Source organism: Geotrypetes seraphini, chromosome 4 (genome assembly GCF_902459505.1).
Source record: "Geotrypetes seraphini chromosome 4, aGeoSer1.1, whole genome shotgun sequence".
Taxonomy (NCBI): domain Eukaryota; kingdom Metazoa; phylum Chordata; class Amphibia; order Gymnophiona; family Dermophiidae; genus Geotrypetes; species Geotrypetes seraphini.
The window spans coordinates 324,990,464-325,007,371 of record NC_047087.1 but is presented as its reverse complement, the minus strand read 5'-3'; the positions used below and the strand labels follow the sequence as shown (position 1 = coordinate 325,007,371).

At 44.6% G+C, this 16,908-nt stretch overlaps 1 protein-coding gene across 1 annotated transcript in view; it reads left to right on the top strand.

The window, feature by feature from the left end:
* The window catches only part of CPXM2 (carboxypeptidase X, M14 family member 2), a 258,848-nt gene that overhangs the window by 35,346 nt on the left and 206,594 nt on the right, over positions 1 to 16,908 (top strand). Inside the window, exon 4 of the mRNA XM_033941873.1 lies at positions 3,810 to 3,949. Within this exon, the coding sequence (XP_033797764.1) occupies positions 3,810 to 3,949 (140 nt within the window). The remainder of the gene's footprint in view (positions 1 to 3,809; positions 3,950 to 16,908) is intronic.

Here is a 16,908-nt window from a genome sequence, read left to right as displayed (position 1 = left end):
GCCGGTCCACGAAATAATTTTTTTTTCCCGCCGGTCCATAGGTGTAAAAGGGTTGAAGAACACTATTGTAGATCACATCTCTCATATAATGACTGAAATTGAACAATGGGCAATCAACTACAAACTGAAACTAAATACAGAAACGACGAAAGTCTTCTTGGCAAGCCCAAAGGACAAAATTACCAGAACATCGCTACATCTAAATGGCCACAAATACCCAATTTCTAAAACTATAAAAATACTGGGAATCACACTAGACACACATCTAACTATGGTTGACCACACAAATATATTTCACACGAATATGATGAAGAAATGCTTTTGTGCACTGTGGAAATTAAAGACCATTAAAAAATACTTTGACTCTACATCCTTTAGATTACTGGTGCAGTCTCTGGTCCTATCAATACTGGACTACTGCAATATCGTTTATCTAGGTATCCCAAAGAAAACAGTACGAAAATTAAGAAGAGTACAGAACACTTTCTGACAACACCTAACAGCCCCCATCCTAACAAATATTTAAAAAAAAAAAACCCTCCACCAACTTTTGTAAATGGCAGGTAGAACTAGAAGCAGCAAGATTTCTATCAAGACAGGCAGTCCAGTCACCGAAAGTACCCAGGGGATGGCTATGGTCTTCGTACAGATGGAAGGGAAGCCAGGACGGAGGGCAGAGGTCTCTGTACAGACTGAGGCCATCCCCTCAAAGATGTCTACAGTCTCCACACAGACGGAAGGAATGGATCAGCCAGATGAAATCCTTTTGCTAGAGCTGAGGAGCCTGAGAGAGGAGGTTCAGCGCTTAAGATGTATCCATGACGACGAGACCTTCATCGACGGAGTCATCCAGGAGCTGTCTCAGATCGCTGAACAGGAACCTGACAAGACCATCCTAGAGACACCCAAAGCATCCAAACCTGCAAACCTGAGACCAATCGTCGGAATACAGGAAGTGGCTGGGGACGCTGATTCCTGGCAGCTGGTGACTTCCTCCACAGGAAAACGCAGAAGACCTTATTCTGTCTCTTTCTCTCATATACAGGGCGGCTCTACATGGACACCACAAATCACCCTGAGGAACAGATACCAGCTGCTACAGGAAGGTCCTGACAATGAGGAACAGGAAGTTGTTCAGCAGACGGTTCCAGTTCCGGAGTCAACAGATCAGCCCACCCCTAAGAAGCGCAGAGTGGTGGTCATCGGGGATTCGCTGCTGAGGGGCACCAAGGGTCCAAATTGTAGATCAGACCTGCAATCAAGAGAGGTCTGTTGTTTGCCAGGGGCCAGGATCCGGGATGTAACCGCTTGCCTGGACAGACTCATCAAGCCCCGTTACCACTTCCCCATGATTCTCATCCACGTCGGAACCAACGACACTGCCAGGAGCACCCTGGAGAGCATACCTGAAGACTTCAGAGCCCTGGGTGAGAAGCTGAGGAGGATGGATGTGCAGGTGGTCTTCTCCTTGATCCTCCCAGTAAGGGGCAAAGGCAGTGCCAGGGAAGATTGCATCCAGAGGGCAAATGACTGGCTGCAGGGATGGTGCAAGGAGATGAACTTTGGGTTCTTGCACCATGGAGAGGCATTGCAAGGACTACAGGGACCAGACGGGTTACACCTGACCAGAAGAGGAAAGAATGTCCTTGGACACCGTCTAGCCCGCCTACTACACAAGGCTTTAAACTAGGTAAGTTGGGGGAGGGTACGGGCACAAACAACCTACCTGGCGAGCTAAGCTGCCAATAGTTTTTTGAGACTAAGGTAAGTAAACACCGATCTGGGTCAGGGGTGAGTATACACACTTCGAGTCTGGAGTGGCTCACATTATAATTCTGGGTCACATTGTAATTCTGGGTCTAAGGGGAGTACACATTGTAATTCTGGGTCTAAGGGGAGTACACATTGTAATTCTGGGTCCAGCGAGAGAACACACATTGCAAATTGTACTAAAGGAGTTCAAGTAGCCCAAGCGGGAATACCCCCACAGGGTACACACATTTCCGAGTCTGGGATAGGAACACACTGTAGTTCTGGGTCTGGAGAGTCCGGGATATTTGCACGTTGTAACTCTGGGTCTAGGGAAAGTACAAAACATGCGAATAATGCTAAAGGTGTCCAAGTAGCTCAAGCGGGAACATCCCCACTGAGACGTAACAAACATACAACATGGAGGGCTATGTACGTAAACGCCCACAGTCTGGGAAACAAGATCCTGGAATTAGAAACAGAAATGAGGAATGCCAACTCTGGTCATGAGACACACAAGAAAAATGGCATGGCATTCATCCTCAACAATAAGCTTTCAAAGATGGTACTAAAGTACAATGTTATCAGTTAGTTTAGTGACCACCCTGAAAATCCTTCTTCCCACCACCCAAGGCAGTAACATTTTTAAGGAGGTGGGGAAGTCACATACGGTTCAGAGACAGGTTTAAAATCCAGGAAATGTGGATTTCTTGTGACAGTTCACGTGGAGGGGCATAATTGAAAGGGACATCTAAGTCTGTTTGCATCTAAGTCGCAAGTCGTCTAAAGTAAAAAAAATAGCCTAGGACACATTTTCGAAAAATACGTCCAAAATTTTTTTTGTTTCGAAAATCGTCTAATTATATGTCCTGCCGATCTGATCATCCAAGCCGCTAAATCATCCATCTTTATACCACATTTCCGTCCAACTTTTCATCCAAATCAAAAACGCCTAGAACAAGCCCTGTTGGACGTGGGAGGGGTCTGCAAAGTGATGGATTGAACATCCAGACATGCCACCTAAATAGTGGGGTACCTTACAGGGCACTGTTGTGAACGTCACAAAAAGGGTGCCATGTCTTCTCCTCACTACAGCTCCCTTATAGGTCATGGTGAGCCCCCCAAACCATCTCCAGAATCCCCTAGACCCACTTATCTACCACCCTAATAGCCCTTATGGCTGCAGGAGCCACTTATATGCCGGTACAAAAGGGTTTTGGGGGTGTAAGGGGGAGTGCACATGTTTAAATATCAATGCAGTGATTACAGGGGCTTATGGGCATTGGTCCTCCTCTGCATGAGTCCCTAACCCACCCCCAAGACGGCTTAAGCCACCTCTGTGCTGGACGACTAGGCTTTCCTATGCCAGGCTGCCAGGTGATGATGGTCTGGAGGCTGAATTTTAAAGGTGTGATTAATATTTTTATGGGGGGGGGTCAGTGATAACTGGGATAGTGTGTGGGGGGTCTGTGTTATGTGTTTTCAGTGCTTATCTGGCGAGTTTAGGTGGGTTTTTGTGACTTAGACCATGTTTTACATGGTCTAAGTCACAACGTCCAAGTTCCGTCGATCGTGGGCTGTATAACTTTCGGTTATTCATGCTGTACAACTAAGTCTAAGCCGGCCCAACTCCCGCCCTCGACACTCCTCCCAAAACGCCCCATTTAGCTTTGGTCATTCAGCGGCACTATATAGGCCTAGGTCGTTTAGAAATACGTCCAAAACTCGTTTTTATTTTCGTCACTTGGATGTATTTGGGAAATGTTCATCCAAGTGCCGACTTAGGCTGGTTTTTGGACGTTTTTCTCTTTCGATTATGAGCCCGATAGTTCAAAAACAGGCTTAATATCATGGGTGCCTTTAATTATGTGCCTAGGCTCCACTATAGAATCAGTACCAGCTCATAATCAAATTTCATGAGACACGTTTCTGCTGGCTCATAATATTTACCTATTAATGTTTTAAGTTTCTGATTTGTGCCAGTTGATGAGGTAAAAAAAAAATGAGCCAATTAATTAATTAAATGTTTCCAGGTTCTAGGAGAATCTTTCTTTTTTTAGGCAGGGGTAAATGAGAATGACCTCCATGATGGAGCCTGGTGTGCTGGCAGGAACGATCTACACCAGTGGTTTGAAGTGGATGCTCAAAGACTCACTAAGTTTACCGGAGTAATCACACAAGGAAGGAATTCCCTCTGGCTGTGAGTACATATCCCCATTATCCTCTCCCTTCTCTCACATCTAATCTCCTTCCCATCACAGCCCCTTCTACAAGCCCAAGTTTAGATTATAGACTTCTGGGAGATGGTGGTGGGCATGGAGGGAACAGGGTGAGAAGGTTACAGTACATATACCAAATGGTCCCTCTAAGCCAGGGGTGTCTAACTCAGGCCCTCGGGCCAAATTTGGCCTGCAGGGTAATTAAATTTGACCCGCCGTCCTTCCCTCCCTCCATCCCAGCTTCCCGGTCTCATCTTCAAAGCAGCCTGCAGAGAATCGCCGGTCGACTGTAGAGAACCTAGCAGGCTGCCATCGACCTCTGCATCACGTTCCCTCTGCCGAGATCCTGTACGTCAGAGGAGGGGCGGGACCGCAGCAGAGGGAAAGTGCTGTGGAGGCCAAGGCAGCCTTCTAGGTTCACTACAGCTGACCGGCAATCCTCTGCAGGCTGCTTTGAAGATGAGACCGGGAAGCCGGGATGGGAAGGAACGGCAGGTCAAATCTCGAAGGTGAGACCGGGAAGAATAATTGTAGTTCACCCCCTCTTTCCTTATGTATCACTATCTAGTATGAATATCAATTGTATGTTTATTGATATAATTTTTTTTTTTAATTAAATTTAAAAAAATTTAAAAATTTAAATTGAATCAGGTTGGGTAGACTGGATGGACCATTCGGGTCTTTATCTGCCATTATCTACTATGTTACTATGTATTGGTATAAATTGTTTTATCTTGTCCCCTAAAATTATTATTGTTATATGCATTGAAAATATTTGATATTGCGTTTACATCAAAATTTTAATAAACTTGAAACTTGAAGAAGAGGGAAAACATGCAGGCCTTCGGGACTGGGGGTAGAAATACACGTAGGGAGGGAGGGAAGAAGGGGTCCAAAGAGATGTGAATATGCCGGACTGAAGGGGGGAGGGGAAGAAATAATGGGTCTAAAAACAGAGGAGAGGGAGAGATGACTTTAGGTTGAAACTTAACCCAGATAAGACCAAAATTTTCTTGCGTCCCCATCTGATACGATCAAGAAGGACTCAATAAATTTAAACGGCACTATTTATTCCATCTTGCCGACTATAAAAATCTTGGGAGTCTACCTTGATCATAAATTGTCTTTCGATTTCCATATTACTTCTCTGGTTAAAAAATCTCACTTCCTGTTATGGAAATTAAGAACAATTAAGCCATTCTTTGATTTTCTCTCATTCAGATTGCTGGTACAGTCCCTCATTCATATTGGATTACTGTAATATTCTCTCTCAATTTCTAAGAAAAATATAAAAAGGCTGCAGATCATTCAAAATACTGCAGTACGACTGATTTTCAGATTGAAAAGATCAGATCATATGTCACAGTATAATTATAGACTGCATTGGTTGGCAATAGAAGCTAGAATAGATTTCAAATTTTGTTGTGTATGTTTTAAGGCCTTGAATGGACTTTTACCCAGCTATCTTTTAGATTGCTTCAATTTTGCTACTAGAAAACACTTGCATGTGATACGACTTTTTGATTTTCCATCTGTAAAGAGATGTGTTTACAAATGGTTTCTTAGTAAAACTTTGGCTTATTTGGCAGCTATGTTGGACAAACAAGTTAGTACTTATATATCAATCTCAACCTCTTACCTAGTCTTTAGAAAATTGTTGAAAACACACTTGTTTGGTAAATATTTTGATTAATTTATTATGATCATATTACATATAGTTAGTATCTCTTAGCTGTTAACCGCACTGAACCACAAAGTAGCTGTGGTATATAAGAATTTATGTAATGTAATGTAGATAATAATAATAACAGTTTATATTGATTTAACTTAAAAGAGGTGAAAGCAAGTGGTTGATAGGTCAAGAGAACCGTTAATGAGGAGAGAGATGTATGGGTTAGCTGTCTAGATACTTCAGGAACAGATGGTAGATAATGGGATGGAGGGAGGGAAGGAACAGAAAGGGAGAGAAGTTGGACACAAGGGATGGTGTGGAGAGGGGGATAGAGATACTGGAGAGGAGGGTAGTTGAGAAGAGAAAGTGAGAGATGGTGGATCTGGGGATGGTGGGGGTCCATCGCTGCAGCTGCAGAGATGAAGACAAAAATAAGGAAAGATGCCAGACCTCCGGGGGAGGGAAGGGAAATGGAAGGAGAGGACAGAGATGGAAGATGGATGATTAGCACCGAGAAAGAAGAAAACGATAAATTGGCAGGAGACCCTGGCAAGCAAGTTATCAGATGACAAATAGAAACCAGAGCCTGGGACCAACATGATTTGAAGAATGACCAGACAACAAAAGGTAGAAAAAATAATTTTATTTTCTGTTTTGTGATTACAGTATGTCAGATTTCAAATGTGTATCCTGCCAGAGCTGGTGTTAGCAAGCGTGAACTAGGACCTAAAAGAGAGAGGAAAAGTCTTTTTTATTTATTTTGTTTACATCACAGGTTTACATTACAGAGCCGGCGTGGGGTTGGATAAGTTATAACCCTATACTTCTACTAAGACTAAGGGGTCCTTTTATTAGTGCGTGCTAAATCGGTTAGAGTACCTTAATATAAAGACCACTAAGTATCTTAATAAAAAATTTGGCCCGCGACTTAGCCTATGTTTTAGATTTCAACCCCTTATGTGATTGAGTTTGACACCCCTGTTCTAAGCCAAAAAAGCAGATGTGCAAGTCATGATGTATTCTGAGCAACAGCTGATTAGGACTGGGGTAGGGGTGGGGGGGGTGCAATGACGAACAATTTTTCAAAATTATGCCAAATTATATTTAAAAAATTGAGAAGTTAAATTATTTCTGTTGAACTGGAAAGAAAATATAAAGCTGTACATAAAAGATATCTCGTATATTCATATACATATTAAAACATTCTTGTACAATCCCATTCTATTCCGAGACCAGTGGGTTATTTCACTCCTCCCGCCAGGAATCTGTAGGAAGCCTCAAAACGTTTGAAGCTTTTACCCCCTCCCCCTCACACCTTACCACAGAACATGCTCCTGTGTACTCCAGTCTTAATTCCTACAGGCCAGGTAGTAGCAGCTTATCTTTTCTGCTCGTGTTTCTTTTTGTGATTTTACAGTAATTTCAGTAATTTTCGGTCGTGGTTTCACCCTCGTGCTGTGGAGGTTCCCAGTGACTACATCCTTGACTGCAGGAGGTTGCAAACTGTTGGAGAACATCTGCTTCTGGGGGAGGGGGGGGTTTCCCTGGACAGCCCTGCCCATCAGATTGGGGCTCTGTTCCCTGGACAGCCTGTACATCAGATTGGGGCTCTGGGACCTTTCCCTTGGGAGCTATTTCACCCCTAGTTTGTCCACTAGTTGGGTGCAACACAGGCTGAGTGGTTCCGTGGAGGTGTGACCGGGATTGGAGCCAGATTACGTTTCTCTGCCATGCATTTGCGTGATGTATCCACGGGTGGTGAGGTCTCCGGCTGTGGTGGTCAGGCCGGTGGGGCAGTTCACTGAGGCAAAGGATCTCCCTGTAAGCTGTGTTCAGCTCTGCATGCAGTTTCTCTCATTCACATAGTGATTAAAAGGTTTCAGTTTTTCTTGTCAGCACATGCTTAAGTGAGAGCAAGAAAACAGCTTGAATCAGAGATTTTGGGGGGTCTTTATAAAGGGGTTTTTAGGTGGTTTCCCTGCATGCCCTACCCCTAAAATCCTAAAATCTCTGTTTATGAAGGTTCTCTGGTTTTCCTGGACGTCTGGTAGCGCTATAGAAATAATTAATAGTAGTAGTAGTAGTTAAACCAGGATCTTAGGTGGCCATTTTGGATTTTTCCAGATATGATTTTAAAGTTATTTTTCATACTTGCCAGCTTCATTTTTGAAAGAAAACCACATAGATGACCTACCCAGGGCAGGATGGGATGGATTCATGCCTCATTTGCAGTGGATGACTGTCGGTTGTACAGCTGTGTACCACATGTGCTGTGGCCCGCAAGGGGGGTAAGATTTGCTCAAATGTGGTGCTTTGACCTTCGGGGAGAATCTTCAAGCACCTTATTCCCTGACTGCCATGAAATTGGCATCAGGGGGCCCTGGGGAGTGTGCTGGCGGCATTTCAGTGAAATGCAAGCGCAGCTCCGGCGATAAACCTCAAATATCTTCCAAATCTGTGGTGCAGAAGTCGGCTTCCACTGCAGAGGAGGGTTTTCCAACGGAATTTGTGATTTAGCTTTATCAGGTCATACTTAGCTAAAAGTCCATGTCTGTTTCCCTTCCACTGGCCTTGGTGCTGGTCATTGGGATCCTTGCTCCAAGAGACCAGGGTCTATTTATTTATTTAACCCGTCCTCTCAAAGGAGCCTAGAACAGGCTACAAGAGTACATTCACAGTATAAACAGGACAAACTTAAGTGGAAAATATTGACTTGGTGGACATAAGGTGGTTTAAATTGCAGCATTTACAGTATATCAAATGAGCAAGGAAAAATTCAGAGATGTTCAATAAATCAATTCAAAAATAGTAGAGAACAAACTCATATTGAGTGAATCTTAATACCAGACCTCAAACACCCAAGGCACAACTTTTTTATTTTTTCATGCCCTTACTGGGGTGGTGTTTTCATCATTGGTCTTGGTAAAGTGACGTGTGCAAATTAATTTTCTTAATTTTTAATTAATTTTAAACAGGCTCTATCTAGTAATAAAGTGCATATAGTGCTGTAAAGGAAAGGCACTTATATTTATGCCCGACGGCTGTCCAACTGTTTCACTCTTAGGGCTCCTTTTACTAAGCTGTGATAGCAGTTTTAGCACGCGCTAGACCTTAACGCTAGCATTGAGCTGGCATTAGTTCTAGCCGTGTAGCGCGGGTATAGCGCACGCTAAAATCCTGCATGCGCTAAAAACGCTATCGCAGCTTAGTAAAAGGAGCCCTTAATAATAATAATTATTATTTTATTTTTATATACTGCCCTATCAAATAGTTCTAGGTGGTTCACATACATTAAAAATTATACAATCAATGAACATTTACCTATCAATTCTGAAACATCAGTTTATAAATTTATCAAATAAATCAGTTTTTAGTAGTTTCCTAAAAGACATATTTGAATGTGCCTGAAAAATAATAGTACTTAACCATAAATTCATTTTACCTGGCTGTTTATCTGATTAAAAATCCCAAGAAAAAGAAAAATCACCAGGCTAAAAAATGGCTTCTAATGATAACATATTAAAGAAGCCTTGTGGTAATAATGTCTTATCATTATAAATAACTCAAAAAGAAGGGTTAACTTGTTAATATAAAAAGGTTGCAACAGCTCCTCACCAAACAGAGCCTTAGGCTCAAAAACGGACTTTATCAGAGCCTAAAACTTTTTAATGAAAAACGGCTTCTCTTGCTAAAACTTTAACCACTATGAACTAAAGTACCCTCTGACCGCAAGAATCTACTTACTCCGGTGAAAAAACTGCTTCCTGAAAGCAAGAAACAGCACAGCAATCTGCCTGTACAATGCCCTGAAATTCTCAAAATGGCGTTGGTTGTTAAATAGAATGCTCCCAAAGGAGCCAATCACAGCTGAGGCTAAAAAAATGGCACTCACATTGAATTCTATAAATTCTTAATTGTATCAAATTTTCTGAATCGCCAGATCTTTAAATAATAAGACTTCACTAAAAATGCCTGAAAGAACCCACTTAGTAGCCCCAAATGTAACAAAAAAATTTTAATGAAAAATAAAACGTGGGGTCAAAAAAGGAAAAAATACCCATCAAGGAAAAAAAGACCAACAGAATCCCAAATAATAGAACTGCTATCAAATAAAGATCTTCCATTCTATATAGTTGTTTAATCCCACCGGTTCCAAAGAGTTCAGTCTGTGGATCCAACGTTGTTCTCGTTGTGTAAGAGCTTTGTCTCTGTCACCCCCTCTATGTTTTGCCTTCTCTATGTCTATAATATATAGAGCCTGTTTAAAATTAATTAAAAATTAAGAAAATTAATTTGCACACGTCACTTTACCAAGACCAATGATGAAAACACCACCCCAGTAAGGACATGAAAAAATAAAAAAGTAGTGCCATAGGTGTTTGAGGTCTTTTAGCATTTACAGTATAGCCATAACATAACATAGAGGTAAAACAGCTTTTGCTTTGCAGGTGTGTACATGGTTGAAGTATAGCATTTTGGTTCCAGTGGGTAACACAGATAAGTTTTACTGGGAATAAATTTGTGATTTTAGAATATAGCACAATTAGATTTTGCTTGGAGTGATTTCTAAGTTTGGTAGCTATTCAAGTTATATTTGTGGTGGCACCCTTTCCTTTCCTAGTTCAAACTGTTTATTAAATTTTCAATAACAACATACAGGAACATCATAGAACATATACAGTTCAGGAAAGTCATTGAAAGCGTTAACATATATCAGGAAAATTGTCTATAATCTCATAAATTGAAATACAGATATGTTACTGGAAATCAACATTTACGGAACAGAGAAAAACACAAGAAAGGCACAGGTGGTGTAGAGAAATACAACAACTCCCCCAACTCCCCCCTCACTCCCCACTCCCTCCCCAGCCCAACCCCCTACCAGAACCAGCTCCCCCCAAAAAAAAAGAAAGGGGGGGAAGCAACACTATGCAAGGCTAATAACAGACAAAACTTCAAGCCTACACCATTGGAAAGGCCTAGACAGTATAGACCAAAATACCGTACAAACAGAGCCCTGTACTCTGATGAGCCCTGAGAAGAAATGCAAGGCCTCTCCCTTCCCCAACACCCTACAAAAAAATAAATAAATAAAATAAAAAAAAGGACAAAGGAGGTCCATAGTCAGGGAGGGGCAATCACGAGCCCCCACGCCCACCGCTCAGAGCAGCTCAAAGCCTCAGAGTATTAAGAATCGAACTCTGAATTCTAGGAGACAGGCCTCCAGACCCGCAGAAAAAACTTGGACTGATGGAAGGAAGCATGCACCCGACCCCTCTCAAGCAACATCAAAGCATGCAGCCGATTGTGCCATGCCCAATACGCAGGAGGTTCAGCTGACACCCACTTGGTCAAGATAACCTTTTTAGCCACCAAACCTGCCTTCCGCAGGAATAAATTGCCGATACCAGGCGACAAATGAAAAGCCTCAAATTTGTCTAAAAGAAACCCCACCGGGGTGAGAGGAATGGAACAGCCCAACAGAGCCTCCAAGAAACGGATCACCCTCCTTCAGAAGGACTGAACTACCGGACAACTCCAAAAAGCGAGAAAGAAGGATTTAGGGACAGCAGTACATTTCTCACATTGAGCCGAGTCGGCCAAACCAGAGCTGAACCCTCATGAAATACGTCCTATGGAGCACCCGAAACTGGAATCCCGAAGTTCAGCAGAGACAGAAATAGTCAGAATGCGACGAATAAGGCCTCCCACATCCAAGTCCGCCAGGAGGAGACCCAATTCCGGGGCCCACCGAACACAAAGAGTCCCAAGAGCGAGGCGGGGCCAACAAACAGAGAGCCTTATGCAACTCCGAAACAGAAAGCCCCCTATCTGCAAAACTAGCAAAAAATGAGCGAAGCCGGCCGCCCAGACCTAGCTGCAAGTCCTCCGCCCGCAAGGAATGAACATAATGGTCCAATTGTAGATATGCAAAAAAATTCGTTTCCTGAACCCCTGTCCGGAGTCGAAATGCTGGCCAAGAGCAGAGAGTCCCAGCATCGGTGAGGACATGCTCCAAAGTAATCATTCCGATTTGGGCCCAACGTCTAAAGGAAGCCGAAGAGTTACCTGGCAAGAACTAAAGATTCCCCTGCAAAGGCAACTGGTCAGACACCCCCGGCTGCCCCCCCAAATTCAACACCAAAATCTTCCAGATGTCACGTAAAGATCCTAACAATAAGCTAGAGCGCAAGGAAGAAGGAAGAGAAGACCAATCACCCCCCAACACCAATGGTACACCAGAATACGTGCTCAACGCTTTAAACAGGCGAGCGTAAAATACTTTATCATAGACATTCGGCGTGTAAATATTACAAAGGAGAATACAGGATGTCTGGGGCGGTACTTGGAGAGACCTCCCAGGAAAGGGACTTGGGAGTTCTGATCGACAAGTCGATGAAGCCGTCCACACAATGTGCGGCGGCAGCAAAAAGGGCAAACAGAATGCTAGGAATGATAAAGAAGGGGATCATGAACAGATCAGAGAAGGTTATCATGCCGCTGTACCGGGCCATGGTACGCCCTCACCTGGAGTACTGCGTCCAGCACTGGTCGCTGTACCTGAAGAGGGACACGGTACTACTCGAAAGGGTCCAGAGAAGAGCGACTAAGATGGTTAAGGGGCTGGAGGAGCTGCCGTACAGCAAAAGATTAGAGAAACTGGGCCTCTTCTCTCTCGAACAGAGGAGATTGAGAGGGGACATGATCGAAACATTCAAGGTACTGAAGGGGATAGACTTAGTAGATAAGGACAGGTTGTTCACCCTCTCCAAGGTAGGGAGAACAAGATGGCACTCTCTAAAGTTGAAAGGGGATAGATTCCATACAAACGTAAGGAAGTTCTTCTTCACCCAGGGAGTGGTAGAAAGCTGGAACGCCCTTCCAGAGGCTGTTATAGGCGAAAACACCCTCCAAGGATTCAAGACAAAGTTAGACAAGTTTCTGTTGAACAAAAACGTGCGCTGGTAGGGCTAGTCTCAGTTAGGGTGCTGGTCTTAGACCAGAGGGCCGCCGCGTGAGCGGACTGCTGGGTATGATGGACCACTGGTCTGACTCAGCAGTGGCAATTCTTATGTTATGTTCTTATGTACGTCCTAGCCAACGTAACATGAGCCAGCACAAACCGTCCGAGCGGGTCCGCATAGACCCCGTGCACTAAAGCGTCCAAGGTCCTTCGCAAGAGAATCAATATCCCAGCCTTACGGTGTACAGCGGCCGCACCCACCACCCTCCCCACCCACCAGCGAGCGAATTTCTCATGTTCCTGAGAGGTCAGGTGCGTCTCCTGTAGAAATGCAATATCTGCTCTGTGTCGATTTAAGATCTGCAATATCTTCTGTCTCTTAACAGGTGAGGTAACCCCGTTAACATTCCAAGATATGAATTTAACCATCAGGATCCAAAAAGACCCAGAACAAAAGGCAACCCATTAACTGAGTAAAAGGATGGTGAGGCTGTCCCAGCCTACAGACCCACCAATTCCTCAACTCTATCCAAGCGGTGAGCAACAACCCAAGATGCCTACTGAAGCATCGAGCCCCTGAAGAGCCCCCCCCCCCCCAGCTGGACCTCCAAGCCGATAGAAAAATAGAAACACAAACAAAAAAAAAAACACCATACCAAACAGAAAAGGAAACAGAAAGAAAAAAACTAATCCCCAGCAACCTCCCCACTCCCAACTACCCCCCACTCCCCTATCCCCCATAGGGATAGCCCCCATACCACCCCCGAAACACCGGTGTCCCAGAGGGCAGCCCAGGGCTGCCTCAAGCCCCCCATAGTCCCCCCTCTTTATGCCCCAAACCAGAAAGAAACAGAGAAAACAACATTCCCCCACAACCCAGCCCAAGAACCTTGCTAAGGAGCCCCTACAAAAAGGGAGAAAAGGCATAGCACTGCTGCAAAAAGGGAGTCTCCCCTCACAACAATCACCCACCTGCCAAAAAGCCCCATTCAGCTATAACCAAATCCAGGTGACAGGGGTGTCCGTTGATCCATACCAGACACCATAAGGGATCACAACCATCTAGACCCCAAGTCTATACACCCCATCAACCAAACAATCCCAAAGGCACAAGAAATAGAAAGGAACGAACCATCATTAACACCCGCTCCCACCCTCACAGCTCCACTACAACCAAACCAATCATCAGCATCCTCAACACATACAAGCAAGACACCATCCGAAACACCCCTTCATTCAACTAAAGGGTCCCAGAAAGAAAGGAAATTAAACAAAGGCAATGCATAGCAACCTAAAGTTCAAAACGGTGGTCCATATGCAGGTCACAACTCCTCCAGACCAGGAACAGAAGGCTCCATCCATCCAAAACTCCAAGGGAAGAAAAAGGGGGGAACACCCCCTCCACCCTAGACTACCAGAATAGTCAACAGGCTGTCCAACATGGGTGGTAGGAGACAGCAATCCCAAGAGTCACGAAATCAGGAATCCAGCTCAGAGTTTCGAAATGCCAGCAGTTCACAACAGGTAACCTGTTAGCATTATGGGGTTGAAGAGCTAGTAAATGGGATCGCCATCTGGGCCACAAATCGCGAGGCGTCCTGCAGAGTATCAAAGAAGTGTGGCTTGCCCTCATAAAAGATCTTAAGCTTGGCAGGGTATAACAATGCGAACTGCATGTATTTGTGGTGCAGATCCGCGCAGAGGGAGGCATAGGCTCGCCGTTGACCAGAGACCCGAGGGGAATAATCCTGGAAACAGAGGATGCGGTGGTTTTCGTTCAGAAGAGGCCCCTTCTGGCGGATGGTGCAGAGAATCTCCATCTTGTGCACATAATTAAGAAGCTTAAGAATCACCACCCGCGGTTTTTCAGAAGGGGCACGCCGAGGCCCAAACCGGTGCGCTCGCTCAATCTGAAGGGGACCCGCTGCAGAACGCAACTCCAAGGTCTCAACCAACCAGTGCTCCAAAAATTCACGGAGTTCCGCTTCGGTGATGGATTCCGGTAGGCCTACCAGCCGCAGATTCCCCCATCTGGAGCGATTCTCAACATCATCCAGCTTATCCTCAAGAGATCGAACCTGGGATTGCAAGTCGGTCTGCGTAGTGGTAACCTGAGCCACCGTATCCTCCAACGCAGACACTCTCTGGCAGCACCCCCGCAAACTCTCCCTTCAGAGACTCCAAATGGCCATCCACCACCTCCAGCTTATCAGTGATGGATTGAAGACACGGATCCAAGGAGGATTTAATGGCCTCCATCTCTGAAACAATTTCCTGCAGCCATGCAGTGCTCACCAGCATCCCCTCCAGGCCCTCTCCCTCCGCCATCTTGGGATCCACGGGCTTCAACTTCTCCTTCTCCCGACGAAGCGTTTTACGTGCTGAGAGCTACTGCCAGTAAGATCGCGCGTCGCCGAGACTAAGCAGGAGCAGGGAGAAAAATAAAATGACAAGGCCAAAGTGCCGATAAAGAGAGAGGGGCTTGGGAGCTCGAGGCATACATGTCTGCTCTCTAGCTCAGCATCACGTGACCTCTCACCCTTTCCTTTCCTAATGTACTGTATGTACAGAGTGATCCAATTCTTTGAACAACCTTCCTTTACCTCTCCTTACCTCACCAAAACTCATTACACTGAGCCAGCTGCCAGACACTCTTTCCATTCCTCTGCTTTTGCCAGGTAGCACTGTGAATCTGACAGATCTCCAGGATCTAGACTCGTGTGGAGCCTGAGAGTTGGGGGAGGACCCCACAGTATGCAGATTCTTTTAGCTCGTGCACCTTGTGGATTCAATATCTGAATCTCTGCAGGAATTGAAGCTGCAGATCGAACAGCTGGTCCCTCTTGAATGCTGAATAGCCCCTCATGAGTGTCCAGAGGCCACAATTTACCTATTTTATCCCAGGACAAGCAGGCAGCATATTCTCAGATATGGGTGTCATCTTCCACAGAGCCCTGGTATGGACAGCTTTAAAAGTATATCGCCACTTTTTAAGTTTTTAGAAACTTCGCAACTGCCCACACCACGCATGCGCGAATGCCTTCCCTCCTGGTGTAGGCTCATGGTACTTCAGTTCTTTGTTTTCTGTGGAGGGAAGTCATGTTTTTCTGAACTCTGTTCAGCCCTTTTTTGCCTTCCTGCTTCACATATTTTTTTATATTTTATGTTGATATTTTCTTGTTGGTAAAAAAAAAAAGAGAGAGAGAGAGAGAGAAAAGTGAGTTTTCTTTTTCTCTTTTTCTTCAAGAGCTTCGCCCTTCGAGGGTTTGTTTTTTTTCTTCAGCAATTGAGTTTAATCTTGCTGACATGGTCTTTCCATCCATGTCTAGATCGTTAACGGGTTTTGAAAAGTGCTGCAGGTGTCTGGCCTATTTCTCTCACCGACCCGCACAATTGGCGTTTGCAGTGTCTTGGGCCTGAGCATCGGGTGGAAACCTATGCCCGGTGTTCCACCTTGCAGAATCCCTTGATTAAAAGCCCTAAACTTCAGCAGGAGAAATTGTTCTGGGCTGACATGGACATCAATAAGACCTCGCAACCATCGACATCGAAGACTCCTGCATCGATATTGGTAAGAAGCTGCCAGCTTCCCATCAAGATTCATAGGTCGCATCAGCATTGAGTCCCTTGATGCAGACCAAGCAGCGTCACTCTCTTTTACAGCTTGCCTCTCCTTCAAGGTGTGCATCCTTGTTAAGGTCACCCTCTCTGAGGCAAGCCATGGCACCGATGATACCGGCAGATCAGCTAGAGGTATTGGTGCTTTCTTTTCAGGAAAAGCTCGATTAGTTTTTCAGAAGGGAGCTGGATGATAGTTTCAAACTTCAGGCACCATCATCGAGTCCCTCGGTACTGGCCTGGTCTGAGCATACTGCCTTGAATAACAGAACAAAACGACTTGTGTAATTGATTATCAACAATCGTTATTCTATGCTTCAGCTACTGTGCTCTCAGATGAGTGATTTTCTTTTCAGCTTCTGCAGGGAAAGGGTATCTTTCATCGAGCTCAGTGCTTGAATTACAATGAAAAAAAGTGCTAATGCTTTATGCAAAAATGATTGTTACAAAGTGCTTTTGTGCAAATCAAAAAACTGAAACCGGCACTTATCTTTGCTGTGATTCTCATGCCAGTCTCATTATTGTAGCTATATGTTGATAATCAATTACACAAGTCATTTTGTTCTGTTAATCGAGTGATTAAGTAGACTTATTTCCATTGTGGTGTACTTTACTGTTTTCACTATCCATACTGCCTTGAAGCCACATGGTACCTTGGTCAGCTCTCCTGCAGGATGATCTCCATC